Source organism: Panthera pardus, unplaced genomic scaffold, assembly GCF_024362965.1.
Source record: "Panthera pardus isolate Hobbes unplaced genomic scaffold, ASM2436296v1 HiC_scaffold_11, whole genome shotgun sequence".
Classification (NCBI taxonomy): domain Eukaryota; kingdom Metazoa; phylum Chordata; class Mammalia; order Carnivora; family Felidae; genus Panthera; species Panthera pardus.
The window spans coordinates 81,620,455-81,635,559 of NW_026526666.1; the positions used below are offsets into that span (position 1 = coordinate 81,620,455).

Here is a 15,105-nt window from a genome sequence, read left to right on the forward strand (position 1 = left end):
CAGAGGAATTACACAAGCAGGCCAGACCCCACGTGGTGACCCTATTTTCACTGAAGCCTCTCCCTCAGCTCACAGCTATAACTCATGGGGGATTCCTTATGACCAGCCACAGAGGAGGAGAACGCTTGGGCCCGGTTTATGGGCAGGTTAGCCCCATAGGCTAGTAAAAGACACAGAACAAAACACAACTTTTGCTGATCTGCAGCCCCACTCAGGGGTGTCCTGCAGGAGAGTGGAAAGGGGACATTCTCCTAGGAGGCAGAACTTCAAAGAGCGTCTCAACTTGATGGAAGCCATACGTGGCCCAACGGCACGGGCTCCCTCTCACCAAAAGCGATCTAGGTGTTACTGCTACTAAATGTCCAGCCTGTTAGAGCAAAGACTGACGCCATGCTCTTGATATGCTATCACCCCTTGAGGAGAGCACCCAGCCACGTGGTGTCAGGTGAATTACAATGAGCCCAACCGTCACGGAGGGGCCATGATTCTTCCATGACTTCATGAGATTTGTACAGGTTTGTCTTCTCAGTCCACAGCGTCTTGGTTAGCATTACTCTCTGAGGCTCCCAGAGTATCTAATTTATCATCACGACATTCCCGCCCCCCCCCCCCACCGCCGCCCGTGACCATGGAGGACGTGGTCACATGACCGTATTATCCACTGGTCCTGCTATACACCATATCAACCAGAACCAACCATACTAAGAAGATGTTGGAATAATCACTTGAAGGTATAACCAAGGCATCAACTTACAGACAGGGTTGACGTGTTGCCTGAAGACATATTTCTATACTTTGAGCCAATAGCCATTATATATCTGCTATTTCCCTGATCAGTAGAATATACAGGTCTGGAAACAAAGGAAGTGGCCTCTTTCACCTTTGTTCTCACTGTCCTGCTTGATAAATTTATGCTTTCCACCCCAAACCCTTAAGCCTAGAGATCTTAGTTCTGAAAGGGCAGGGGGAGAATGCTTCTACCAGAGGATACAATAATGTTTTTTCTAAAACTAAAATCTGCAGTTACCCGCTGTGCTAGCTGACTTAACAGTGCTGCATTACAGCGCGCCCTCCCCTTCCCTGGATCACTTTCTCAGTGTTGCTTACGCTTCCCAAATAAACTATTTTCACTCCACTCCTTATCTCAAGGTCAGCTCTTGGAATAACCAATGCTAAGATGCATTTGGTTCAAGGACCAGGCTTTGAAAAGCAATGAGTTAGAGAGTGAACTCATTTGAATTTTTTTTAAAAAATCTCTCTCCCTTTCCCTCTCTCTCTCTCTCTCTCTCTCTCTCTCTCCTGCCAACTCCTCCTCCCTTGTGTGTGCGCGCACACACACGTAAAACAGGTGAAAAGGTCTATAAGGATATAAACAAGTATTGATAATAGCTCTTTCTAGGTGGTGTAATCATGAATATTTCAACTTTCCTTTTAATTTTTCTCTGTGTTTTGTTCTTCTGCAGTAGCAACTGTGTATTAGCAGCTCTCTTTAATTGGCAATTAGGAGATTATTACCGACCTCAGTGAGTGGCAGGGAGCAGAGCCAAGCTGTCATGGCTGATGAACGGCAGGGGAGGGTGTGGGGGGGGCAGGGGATGGGCACCTGGGTGGCTCAGTTGGTTAAGCGGACTTGGGCTCAGGTCATGATCTTGAGGTTCTTGGGTCCGAGCCCTGCGTTGGGCTCCGTGCTGACAGCTTGGAGCCTGGAGCCTGCTTCGGATTCTGTGTCTCCTTCTCTCTCTCTGCCCCTCCCCCACTTGCGCTCGCTCTCTCTCTCTCTCTCTCAAAAATAAATAAACATTTAAAAAATGTTTTTAAAATTTTTTTAAGGCTGGGAAATGAGGTGGGAGCTATATAGGTGTGGGGACCGTGGACAGTGCTGTTTGAAGAGTAACTTGAGTGTGCTCACTGGCTGAGGGAAAGAGGCCAATGCTGACAGCGGAGACACAAAGACAGTGGAGAGGGGGATAATTGAAGGAGTTGGGTCCCAGAGGAGGTCTGAGGGGATTGGACCTGGACCCAGGTGGAGAAATTCATTTTGAACAGAAGGCACACTTCACCCTCAGGCGAGGGGGAAGGAAGTGAGGACGAATAAAGTTATAAATGCATTGACTTCATCCATTTGTTTATATTACACTCTGCCTCATTTCACAGAGGACTTGAGGTATTTCTATAGCTGAGTTGACAGGCTGAAGGAGACTGGAAGTTGAGAAGTCCCCAGAGAGGGGCTCTATTTATTCTTCTTGGAGTGGAAGGCAAGGTCCCCCACAGAGAAGGGAGCAGGGGCGAACCTGCAGGGCTTGAGGAGACAGGCAAGGGTTTGGCATGGGGAGGGGCTCCACTGGATGGAGCTGAGGGCCCAGATCTGGCCCAGTTCCAGGCTGCACACCATGAAATCTTCTCCATCGGCTCTGGGTGGAGAAGCCTGTGCCTCCTACTTGGCCTGGCTCTGAGCGAGTAACTCACCCCTCTGAGCCACAGTGTCCTTATCTGCAAAGGGGGAGAAAAACAGCCAGTCTGGATGGCAGTGGTGAGGATTAAATGAAACCACGCCATGAAACACCAGGCACAGCACCTGGCACACAGGAGAGGCTCAGTTAATGCTGATTATCTTGCCCCTCCTGCTCTGAGTAAACCTGAACCCGAGGTAGGTATCTGCATGGAAAGGGACATGGCTGTTGGTCCTTGTCCTGGTGGATGCCGTTAAACACAACAATTAAAAAAATGTTTTTTTAATGTTTATTTATTTTTGAGAGAGACAGAGTCAAGCGGAGGAGGGGCAGAGGGAGAGAGAGGGAGACATAGAATCTGAAGCAGGCTCCAGGTTCTGAGCTGTCAGCACCGAGCCCGACGCAGGGCTCGAACTCACGAACCGTAAGATCATGACCTGAGCGGAAGTCAGACGCTTAACCGACTGAGCCACCCAGGCGCCCCTAAACACAACAATTTTAAATACAGCCCACTCGTTATTCATGGTAGCTGGGTTCTCTAAAGTTGCCATAAAGATTGAAATAGGGAATACTGACTGAATCATTGCCCCTTGAGGAAATACAGTGTTAGGTTCCTGCGAGCCTCCGGCCACATTTTCATCAGCCAATCAATGCATAACCTTGTTTTATGTATGTTTCTGTTTAAAGACACCATATCTAATAGGCACTGTTGATTCATTAATATTGAACTCATGGCCAACAGCACCGTAACTGAGGCCGGAAGGAAGCTCATCTACCACATGCACGTGTTTTCTCCCTAAGGCTCAACACGGCCCTCCTGGGTTTAGGAACTGGCCAGCATTTCAGTGCGACCCTCAGGGGCCAGTTTAAACAGTAACATCACCAACAAAGCGCACAAAAATGATGAAAACACGGCACTGAATACACAATGACAAAGACACTTGTTTACGGTAGGAGGGCTGAAACAAGAAGGCAGAATATCCCCTGGTCACCTTGTTGGACCTCAGCTGAGAACACGAGTGTCAGACAACTCGCAAGGGTCAGTACTCTGCGCGTGCGTAGATCCTTAAATGACTGCAGAAGTTTCTCAAGTATTGATTTGGGGTTACGGATAAATTTACAAGCAGGTACATTTGCAAATAAGGAAATCATGAATAATGACATTGACATCTGACTGTGTACTTATTTTTTCTGATTACAAAATTAAATAGTAAATACAGCTACGCATACTATGTAAAAGTTCAAGTCCCCTCCATTATCCTGTCCCATAGATAAACACCGCTGGAACTCCTGCAGAGTTTTACAGATTTCTCCTAGGCAGATAATGCCTGTGTGCATGCATGTGACTGTGTGTCTGTGTCTGAGTGTGTGTGTGTGTGTGTGTGTGTGTGTGTGTGTGTGTGTGTGTTTTCCACTCAACAAGAGCTCTTGGATAGTTTTCAAAACAACTTTTTTTCCTGAAATTATTTTTCAGAGTATGGATGGAAACAGTCGGCATATGCCCTGCGGTCAGGACCTCCTAGTCTTAGTTCAGACCCCTCGACCGCATCAAGTTGGGGAAACAACTGTCCAGAAAGAGCAATGGCTTGCCAAACTTAACCATAACCAGCAGTCTGAGTGTGGTGTTCTGCATCTTAGTGGAGATGGTGTAAGGTCAGCAGAAGAACCACTGGAAGGGTAAAAAGACGAAGCAGGAAAGCACTGGGAAAGGCCAAGAAACTGACTTATAGCCAGAGAAGACCATATTCCCCACACTTGGGAAGGGGTCGCAGCTACAGAGCAAGAGGAACTTAGCTACTTGAAAAGATTCAGGCAGTAGCTAACATAGTATCAGAGCTTCTGAAAACAGCTACGGGATAGCATGGGCTAGGCCAAGCTGCTGCAAGAAATAGACCCGAAATACAATGGCTTCTCCAAAGTGGACGTTTATTTGTCTTTCTCTAGTCCACGTTGGTGAGTGGTTCCACTCCGTGTCGTCATTCAGAACCCAGCCTCCTTCCTTATTTTTGCTTTGTCAACCCCTTTGAAGCATCATGGAAGCTGGGTCCCTGGCACATCTGTGTTCCACCTCGAGGGAAGAGGAAATGGAGCATGGCAGAGCAAAAGCCCCAGTGCCTTAAGCACTGTTTCTATTTACGTTCTATTAGAAAGGACTTAGTCACAAAGCCACGCTCATAGCAACTAGGAAGTGCGGTCTCCAGCAGACCAGCTATGTGGCCAGCTACTATATTGCTATAGAAGAAGGGGATAGATTACATGTGGGATAACTGAAGCCCATCCACCTGTCATCAAGGCTTTTTTTCATTTCGCTTCAAATGCTTCAATAATCTATACCTCGCCCTCCTTACAAAAAAATATTGGGGGTGCATATCAGTATATTATTTGGGATTCTTTTGTTTGCCAAGTGACAGCACACAATTATTAAACTTGCTTAAGCAATAAGGTGGGCCACCTCATATATCCAAAGGTCTAGGCTCTACTTCAGAGCACCAGCCCTTCTTCCCTTGGACTCCCCCCACCTCAGTCATGCGTTGGCTGCATCCTCAGAGTGGGAGCAAGTAAACTGTGGCAACTCCGAGCATCACCACCAAACACATCCACAATCAGCAAAGGGGGCAGAGTGCTTTTGAAAGGGAAGAGACCCTCAGCAGAAGTCACCTTCCCACCATAGGCTTGCCCTCTGGTTTTTCAGGCCAGATCTACATGTCCGAGCCCAAAGTATCACTGGCAAGAGGAATGCAACCACCACAATGGAGTTGGACCAAAAGGGACTTAACTGCCAGACTGGGCTGGGGTCATCCTTCCCTTGGTCACTTGGGGAAGAGACCCACCTGAGCAAAATCAGACTCCGACTGCAAGAAAAAGTCTTCGCATTAAGGTACCAACTTGCTTCTGGCAATGATGGAGACACCGGACCGGGTAGGTGGTCGTGTGAGGGAGGGAACGTAATGTAAACAGCAGAGAAGTAAATTCAAACTGTTTCTTAAATTGTACCTCAACGAAGTTTAACTCCAGTGAAGACTTTTCTGGAGAAGGCAGAAAGTGGGGAGCCATGCTCCATTACTAAATTCCATAGTGTCTATACTCTCAATACCCTATAGTCTTCTCTCCTTCCCCAATGTCATGGCCCCAGTTCAGGTCTCCTGCCGGCACTATGACAACAGTGACCTAACTGGGGCCAGTCTCTCTTCCTGCAGTCGACAATCTTGCTGCTGTCATTCAGCTACACACCTTTACCGTGTACCAAGCACTGCGCATGTGCAGACAGATCAGAAAGAGTCCCTGCCTTCTTCACCTTGCTGCGGGCATCTCCTTGACTCCTTGACACCTACATCAGACCAAGTCATGCCCCTACTTGAAAGCTCAATGCCCTCAGGAAACCCTTTACCGTGACCCTCAACACCCTCCACTCGTTGCCTTCCCCTCCCCAACCCCAACACTGCAGAACTACTTGGACTTGCCTCAAAGTGCCTCTCTTTTCACGCCTCTGTGCTTTTGCATAGGCTGTCTCCTCTGTCTAGAAATCCCTTATCCCCTCTCCATCTGGCATACAAGATAAGGTCTCCTATTACTCTCTCCTCTCCAGCTCCACCCTCTCTCCCACCCGCGGCGCGCGCGCACACACACACACACACACACACACACACAAATATAGCACTCCGGAAATGTTTGCTGAATGGAGGCAACTCATTGGGTCAGACAGTAGCCAGCTCCTCCAAGCACTCCTTAAGAAAGTGAAGAGGAAATGTTGAACTTGCTCTAAGCAAGCAGGGCATTTCTCTCGAGTGTATCTTTACGTTTTATGCAAAAGTTGTGTTCTATAGAGATTACACGACATATCCTTGTTTGTTTTAATAAAACGTAATTATTTTTCCCAAATCTTCAAGTCGATGATCCAGAAAGATGCTCCTTGTTTACTCGTTATCCTCTTAAATTAGCTGTCCTTACCCGCCGCGGGGACCCTAATGAGACGTGCCTCTTGTTCCGTGAGCGGATCCTGAAGGAACAGCTGGGTTTCGGTCCCCGGGGGAGTAGGGGAACAGTGGGGGCGGGGAGGGGGTCCGCAGGCTGGAGGCCTGGCCCCGCCTCTCCTCTCCCCCGCCCGCCGCAGGGGCGGAGTCGCCCGGGCCCGGCCCGCGGGGGCGGGGAGGGAGTCACTGCCGCCGGCAGCTCGCGCACGGCTGGTTCCGGGTTGAGAGGCTGCGCTCGGACCGGAGCAGTGGCCGCTGAGCCGGCAGGGTAAGGGGCAACGCCGGGCAGGGTCTTGGGGCCGGGATCCGGCAGCTGTGCGTGCTCGCACCCCTCCTCTCCTCTGCCACGCACAGCCGCGGCGCAGCTGGCTTCCCCCTTCCCCAGAATTCCCCATCCCAGCTTCTCCCCCTCCCCCCACTGCACCCATCCCGGGATTTCAGCCCCCCTAAGGCCTCCGCCCCCTCCTGGATCCTCTTCTCCCAGCGCCCACCCTTTCAGACTGTCCTTTCCTCTAGAACCTCCTTGCCAGAGCCCCTTCCCTCATACACCTACGACCCCCACCCTCCAGCACCCATCGCTCCGAGTCACCCACTACCTCGAGACCACCTTTCTGGACTCGCATGCCGGCTAGTGTCTACCCTGCACCTCTTCTTCGCGTGCCCCCCTCCCTCCCGGACAGGCCCCCTTCCTTCTCTTGTGGCTATTACTCCTGCCTCTCGCCACCTGCTCCCCGCACCCATCTCTCGGTGCTGCCCCCGACAGCGCCGCGCTCTCTCAGCAGCCCCCCTGCATCTCAGGGCCCCTCTCCGCCGCCCCCAGCGCCATGGCGTGCAGCCTCAAGGACGAGCTGCTCTGCTCCATCTGTCTGAGCATCTACCAGGACCCGGTGAGCCTGGGCTGCGAGCACTACTTCTGCCGCCGCTGCATCACCGAGCACTGGGTGAGGCAGGAGGCGCAGGGCGCCCGCGACTGCCCCGAGTGCCGGCGCACGTTCGCCGAGCCCGCGCTCGCGCCCAGCCTCAAGCTGGCCAACATCGTGGAGCGCTACAGCGCCTTCCCGCTGGACGCCATCCTCAACGCGCGCCGCGCCGCGCGACCCTGCCAGGCGCACGACAAGGTCAAGCTCTTCTGCCTCACGGACCGCGCGCTGCTCTGCTTCTTCTGCGACGAGCCCGCGCTGCACGAGCAGCACCAGGTCACCGGCATCGATGATGCCTTCGAGGAGTTGCAGGTGAGCAGCCCGGCCGGCCGGAGGCGGGGGCGGGGGCGGGGGCGGGGCCAGGGCCGGGCCGGGGGCGGGGTTAGGGCTGGGCCGCGGGCTGGGCCAAGTCAGAATTGTCACGGGGCGGGGCCGCCGGCAGGGTCAGGGCCCTATCAGAATTAGGACGGGACGGGAACGGGGCGGGGCCGCGGCGAGAGGGCGGACTGTTGGAGGCGGGGCCTAGGGCCCTCTGCACCCGGAGGGGTCTGAGACCGACTCTAAGTGGGGGTGGGTCCGTGGTTGGGGAGAGGTCACCCACAGGGTGTTACGGCTGGGACAAATGAGATCAGAGCTGGCCCAGGTACGGGCTCAGGGCAAGGTTGGGGACGGGGAAGGATCAGAGCTGGGCAAGAGCAGGGCCACTGTCAGGGCCCATGCGGCCTGGACCTGGAAGCAGGGACCACAAATGAATGCTTCGGGACAAACAGACGAGAATGGGCTAAACAGGGGGCGGGACTGCATCCGGGAATGGGTCAGGACTATTTGGAGTAGCTGAGGGATCGACTTGGGGCACAATGGGGCAAGACTCAATCAGGTGTGCACCAAGACCTTAGGGGACAGTACCAGGACTAAATTGTTCTGGGCAAGTCAGAGTTAAATCTGAGAGAGAGCCTAAGTTATGGTCATCCCCAAACTTCTGAGAGGATGAGTTTGGGTACCAAGAGGATGAGTTTGGCTAGGCCAAGGTGTCTGAGGGGTTAAAGATGGGATCAAGTCCAGATACTGTAAGAACTATTTTGGGTTTAAACCAGGGGCCAGGTTGACAGTGGGAACAGGACTTAAGACTCAAGATTTGGAGAATAAGACCCTAAGGTGAGGTGATTCAAGAAAAGGGAGGGGGATGGACCTCTAGGAGTCTCCAAGAGCTTTTGATGACCTCCTTGGCCTCATCAAGACCTTTGAAGACTAAATGAAACAGTATATGCAGGGGTAAGCTGAGTTCAGTCAGCCTAAGACTATAACTGATCTCCCTCAAACCTTCCCATTGAAACAGACCAACTCCTATTCAACTCTCAAAGCCCTGCTCAAATGTCCTTTCTGTGTAAGCCTTCCCAAGCTCCCCCAGCCAAAAGAGGGGGAAAAAAATTGCATTAGAGCCACATTTCCGTAAATATCTTCTGTTAATAAGTATGATGTTTTAAAAAGTAGTGTTCCAAGATCAGGTATATTGGGAAAATATAGTATATTATCTCTACCTCCCTTGGAGGATTCTTCATGTACATTTTGCATATTAAAGGTTTTGGAGAAATCTTGTAGAAAACATACCCATTTTACTGTGTTTAATAAAATGGCACCCAAGCTTATTTCAGCCTGGAAGCCTAGAATCTTCTCAACCTAAACTGTTTCAATCCTGCAGTCCCGTTTCTTTGGCCTTGACCAGTCTAGCACACAGTTCCCAAAGAGCAGGGGAAGTCTCTTATTCATCATATCTATGGCCCCAAAGCCTGGCACATCAGTACATATCAGTAAAGTTTGAATAATAAATGACTAATTCTGGCCTGAGCTGGCCCATACTGTGGAGCCTTTAGAAGCAGAAGATTTTTCACTCAAACATTTTTTGAATATGCAGTGGGCTAACTTGGCGGAGACTGAGCTCCCTGACCCTTGAGATGCTTAAGCAGGAATTAAATAACTACTTTCCCCTATGTTGTAGGAAGCCCCCTCCCCTTATGCTTATACATAAGTCTCTGTAAGTCAACCTGCACTTAGTAGATACCCATGGATGACCCTTGGCCTAGGAGAAATGGTCCCATGTTTACCACCCTCCCCGCCCTGTTCCTTTCATCCCCAAACCATTACTGACTCCCTCCCAGTCTGGCTCTGTGAGGATGGAGAGCAAGAGTTGGGGGCTCTGGGAGCTTGCACAGGCTGGCATGGGCCCTCCACCTCCAGAGTCTTTTGTGCCAGGCCCTTGTAGCCCCACCTCTCCATCTGCGAGGTCCCATAAATGGAGGAGAGAACCTTTGACATAGCTTGGTGCAGGTTGTGGGGTTTGAAGGGAGTCTGTTTGAAACTATCTGTCCAACCTCATCCTTATAATAGATATGGAGACTGAGGTCCGGAGAGGTTAATGTAACTTCCCCAAAGCCACACTATCAGACAATGAGAGCCAGACTAGAAAGCTCAGCCTGCCCCAGGCCAGATCCCTCCTCCATCACTCAGCCTCTCCTCTCTCTGTCTGACTTTCTCGCTGGAGAGCCCTCTGCCTTCTGAGCCTGGGTTCCTCTGTTTGCAAACCAAGAAGTCAGAACTATTGTGTTTTGGTTTTTTGCAGTCCATTCCATGTCCTGGGGAATGCAGGAGAAATTAAATATATCTTTTCTCCAAATGTTAGTGAAGCACTTTTACTCCTGAGTGAAAAGAACAGGAGGGCCACTCAGCTACCTTCTAGTATGTACTGTCCTGCGGTCAGATAGTCTTGGGTTCCAAACCTTCCTTCAGCACTGCTAGTGTGTGACTCGACAAGTCTCTTCATGTAAGCCTTGATGCTCTGGCCGGTACAATGGGGTCACAGTGATTCTTTCCTACCAGGATTTTAGGAGGCTGACCTGAGGTGGGCCTGCTGTTTGCAATGCTTGGCACAGGGCAGGGGCTGGGTCAGCATGCATTCCCATCCCTTCTCCTTCTACCTGAGAGAACTCATGTACCCAGCTGGGCAAATGTCCAGACCTGCCTTCCTTGCGAGAGAAGGAGGCCTTGCTTTGGTGCCTCCTTTGGGCTTGGCAAGAAGGTGGCAGAGAAACATCCCTGCCCACTGGAGAGGTAAGCTCCTGGGGGAGGTTCGGGCCACTCCCCACCCCACCTGCCTCTCTCTCCTTGTGGGGAAGTGGGGCTCATTAGTTACTTGTGCGCTGGGAATGAAGCTGAGCCTACCCAGCACACCCTCTCCTCTCCCAGCTGCTGGTGGTTCTGTCCCACGGTTCCTAGAACCAGGGCTTGGGCCCCTCTCCTGGAAACTAACTGACTCAGAGCTGCCAGGGCCTTGGAGATCTTTTGGTGCAGCCCTCACTTGACAGATGGAGAAACGGCTGGCCGAGGAGGAGGGAGGGGACTTTGCCCAAGGCCAGAGGCCAGAGGAGGCTGTGCCTGGGCTCAGCTGGACTCTCCTCACATCCCACCTAGCGGTTGGCCTGGAGCTTTTACATTTATTATAAATCCTGGAGGTAACAGAGCAGAAAGGTTAAGAATTCTGGCTTTGTACTTGGGCAGCTTCAATCCTGGTGCCACCATTTTCTGGCAGTGGAAACTCAGAAAAGTTATTTACCATCCCTCATTGACAGCAGTGGGGATGGATTAAATAAGATGACATTTGTAAGAACTTAGTACTGCATTCAGCACATAGTAAGCACTCAATAAATGACAGCTCTAGCATGTTAGGTCATACTCTGCACTATTGACATTTGGGGCCAGGTAAGTCTTTGTGTGCAAGGCAATCTTGTGCACTGCAGGATGTGTAGGAGTATCCCGGCCTCTAACCACTGGATGCCAGTAGCACTCCCCCCCCCCCATCCTCCCACCCCCTACCATGCTGTGACAACCAAAAATGTCTCCAGACTTTATCAAATGTCCCCTGGGGTCAAAATCATCCCTGGTTGAGAACCCTGACCTAGAGAAGCCCTAATCGGCTTTCGAGGCTCAGCTCAGAGATCACGTCCTCTGTGAAGCTTTCCCTGACCTGCCAAGCAGAATTGCTTTGAACTTGATTCCAATATGGGGTCAGATCCTGGCATCATCATTGATGAGCTATGTGTCCTTGGTCAGGTCACTTCACTTCTCTAAGCCTCCACCTGCTCATCTATAACATGGGGATAATGTGGCCTTCCTGGGAAGGGTGTTCTAAAGGTGAGGGATCAAAAGTGCCTGATACTGTGCCTGGCACAGAGTAGTACACAACCATTTTTAGATATCTTTATTGTATCTGATTGTAAAATTAACACAATAAAGAGAGTTATATAATGTAAAAGTTAAAGTCCCCCCATAGTCTCACCCTATGGAAAAGCATGATTAGGTTTGCTTTGTAATTCTTCAGAATTTTTATCGCGTGAATAGCATGTGAGTGTGTGTATACATGTGTACATGCGTTCCCCCCTTTTTTTCTTTTCACTGCTAAGCACTGGACCGCAGAGCAAAAGGGAAGGAGGGATCCCCATCTCAGAAGGGTTTGGGGCTTCTCAGCCAATACTCATTGGGCCCTAGCCCACTGCCTGGGACTATGCTAAGCGCTTTTGTTATATTACCTCATTTAATCTTCAAAACACCCCGTCAAGTGGGTGCTGTAATTTGCTGCTTTTACAGATAAAGAAACAGGTTCAGAGGAATTCAGGGCCTCGTTCAGTCACCCAGCTGGGAAATGGCAGAGGCAAGATTAGAAGCCAGTCTGACTGGGCCACTCATGGCCTCCAAGCTGCCTCTGAGGGCCAGGTAGTTGTCCCCCCCGCCCCTCCCCGACACTGCCTGTCTTTGTATTTCAAGTAGTCAACACAGGGTCAGGCTAAGGACACTGTGCCAGCTGATGCACCGAGGGCAGGTGGCTGGATGTCATCTTGGTCAGACGTGCATCCGGCTCTCTGGCCTGAGACCTCAGCTCCCTCCCATGCCTCCAGAGAAGGGATCGCATTCAGTCCCAGCCACCCCCTCCAGGCCTCATGTGACCACTGGAGCCTTTCCCAAGGCCTCTGTCATGCCAAAGGAGACGGTGCTGGATCAGCCTTGGATGGGAGCCCTGATAAGCTGGGCGTGGTGACCCAGAGATGCAGCCACAGGGGGACAAAGAGCAGGGTCAGGGGACAGGGTTCAAATCCTGACTCCAGCTTCTTCTAGCTGAACGGAAGGTACTGCCTTCTCTCATCCTTTCCCAATGTGGGAGAGTAAGACCCAGACTGTCCACTTGACGTGCAAAGAGGGAGAGAGAGTTGCTGTCTACCCAAGCAGGTAACAGATGCGAAGTCACTTTATTTTGTGCCGCGGACAGGGTGTTTGTGTCCTGGGGAAGCAGCCTCTGCCATTACTTTTCCCAGGAGAGGACAGGATTTATGTACAGACAGCAGCCTCCACAGGGGCGAGGCTGGCAGTGAGTCAAACCCAAGGCTTGCTGTTGGCATCTCTGCTTCCCTCCTCACAGGTGTCTGTGGGCCTCCAGGAATGCCGTGTTCATCCAGGACACCTTGGCTAGGCACAGGCCACAGTGTAGAAACTTGAATTGGTGGGGGGGGGGGGGGGGGAGGGGGAAGGGCAGGACATTTATTTTACAGAAAGCAAAGGATCTGGTAGGGAGTGACAACAATGGAAATAAGAACAACTCTAAAAAAACACTAGCCAAAGTTCGTCAGGCACTTGTTGTGTGCTAGGTGCTATTATGGACAGCAAATCCTTTTTCCTTTCCCTACTCCTTGTGTGGGACTGGGGCCAAGCACCGTTTCACAGATGAAGACATGGAAGCTGAGAGGGGCAGTGACTTGCCCAAGATGGAGTGGGTGTGGGAGGACGCGAGACGGACGTAAGCAGGAGCCACGAGCCGGGACTCAGGCTCCGGTCTGTCTGGCTCAGAGCTCACCCTCCTCACCAACATCCTAACTGCCTCAGGGAGCACCCGAGTGGGGAAGGGCCTCAGAAACCACCCAGCTCCATCCCCTCCCTGCCTTACAGAAGGGGACACTGACTGCTCCCCAGACTCAGTCCAGTATTTACATGGCATCATTTACCCTCTGGACTTTGAGCTCCACGTGGACACTTGGGATGGGTGTGGCGGGTTTGAAGAGGGGTTCCATCTTGAATTCAGGGATTCATTCAATAATTCCTCCCGTCATTCCTCCTGCTGGGGGCAACTGAGGGCCAGGCCCCATGCCGGGCCCAGGAGAGAGCTGTCCCCTCTGTGGTTCTGGGAGACAGGCCTGTAAGCTTCGAGGTCACGTCCCAGGCTCCTCTGGCTGTCACGGAGAGTTGTCCAGGCCTCTGTGAAGCTGACAGTTGAGCGGAGTCCTGAGATCAGAGAAGACATTACAGACAGAAGGAATAAACACACCCACGGCCACCATCGCCTGGGTGCAGAGTGCCAGGGGCAGGTTCAGTGCTTTGGCTGGCACGGTCACTTAATCAGAGCAACCCTGTGAGGTGGGTCTTAGTGCCCTGTTAACAAGTGAGGAAACCAAGGCTCAGAAACTGGGTCTACTGCCACATAACCAATAAGTGTGGCTACAACTGGAACTCGGACTCAGGGTCTCAGACCAGGGACAGGCACGGAGGCGAGCAGGTGGTTAGCTGTGGTTGGAGGGAAGGGTGTATGGGGCGAGGCCAGAATGGGAAAGTGAGGTTTGCCTGGCTCAGAAAGGAGAGGGCCACCATCCCCCACTCCAAGGAGCTTGGATTTGTTCTCGAGAACAAATGCTAGGGATTTCTCATCTCGAGATGCTAGGGAGCCAGGAACAGGTTTGAGCTGGCCGCTGGGGCCTGGTCAGGTCTGCATTATGGGCAGTGTGCAGTTGGAGGACTAGGAGAGCCTGGGGGCAGGAGGAGCAGGCCAGGAGGTCTTGAGAGAGACTGCGGTCGGTTGGGTTGGTTGGTTGGACCGGGAGGACCGGGGCTCAAAGAGAGAGGACATACAAGAGTTCAGAGCTGTCAGGAGAACAAGAGCATCAGGGGTTCTAGGCATAGGGGAGGGATGGAGGAGAGGAAAAAGGAGAGGCAAGTTCAGTTTGCCATGTTAAGATTTCTGGCGTCCTTGGGTCACAGCAGGAGAGGCAGCAATACCGGAGCTCAGAGGAGGGGAGGGGCCTGGGCACCTGCTTGTGCTGACACCACCCTGGCCCAGTGGCTCTGATCCCCATTTTACATATTAGGCTCTGAGAAGTGGGCCCCGAGAGCGGAAGAGGTGATCTGCCTAAAGTCACACAGCCGGGATTCAAACTTCAGGTTTTTCTGATGCCAGAGCTCATGCTGTCTCCACTGGGCAGCTCAGCTGGGTGACAGGGGTGAGAAAGGTCCTTGAAGCCGACAGGAGACGGCTTCCGGCAGCAGCTTTGTTTTCTAGGCTGGGGTGACCCCACGGGAGGGGAGATCTGGCCTTGGGAGCATATGAGCCCTGGCTCTCTGTCCTCCCCACAGTTGCTGCCCCAGTCCTGGCCTCTCCAAACCTATGGGAGCCCAGAGCCTCTCAGCTGACATTTGCATAATTGTCCACCAGCCCTGACTCTGCTCCCTGTCCAGTGGAAGGGGTACAGAGATGTGGCTCTGCCCTCTGACGTTTGTCCCTCCTGACTCCCCCCTGCTCTGATGGGGCCTTCAGAGTCCACCTCCGCCAAGCTGACCTTCAAGGGCTCCTCCACCTCCTATTCGGGCCCCAGCGAGCCCCGCTGGCCTTTCCAGCTCGTGACTCCACCCACCTGTCCATACCTAGCTCCCATCATCCCCAACTGCCCCCCCCCG

At 52.2% G+C, this 15,105-nt stretch overlaps 1 protein-coding gene across 2 annotated transcripts in view; it reads left to right on the top strand.

The window, feature by feature from the left end:
• The first annotated feature begins 6,581 nt into the window (after positions 1-6,581).
• Positions 6,582-15,105, top strand: part of TRIM62 (tripartite motif containing 62) — a 31,004-nt gene continuing 22,480 nt past the window's right edge. Inside the window, exons 1-2 of one of the 2 annotated variants that reach the window (XM_019429903.2) lie at positions 6,582-6,689; positions 7,220-7,653. In XM_019429903.2, coding sequence (XP_019285448.1) covers positions 7,246-7,653 — 408 coding nt within the window. In that variant the 5' untranslated portion in view covers positions 6,582-6,689; positions 7,220-7,245. Of the gene's footprint in view, positions 6,690-7,219; positions 7,654-12,349; positions 12,419-15,105 lie in introns of those variants that run through there. The other variant, XM_019429904.2, reaches the window with a different exon arrangement.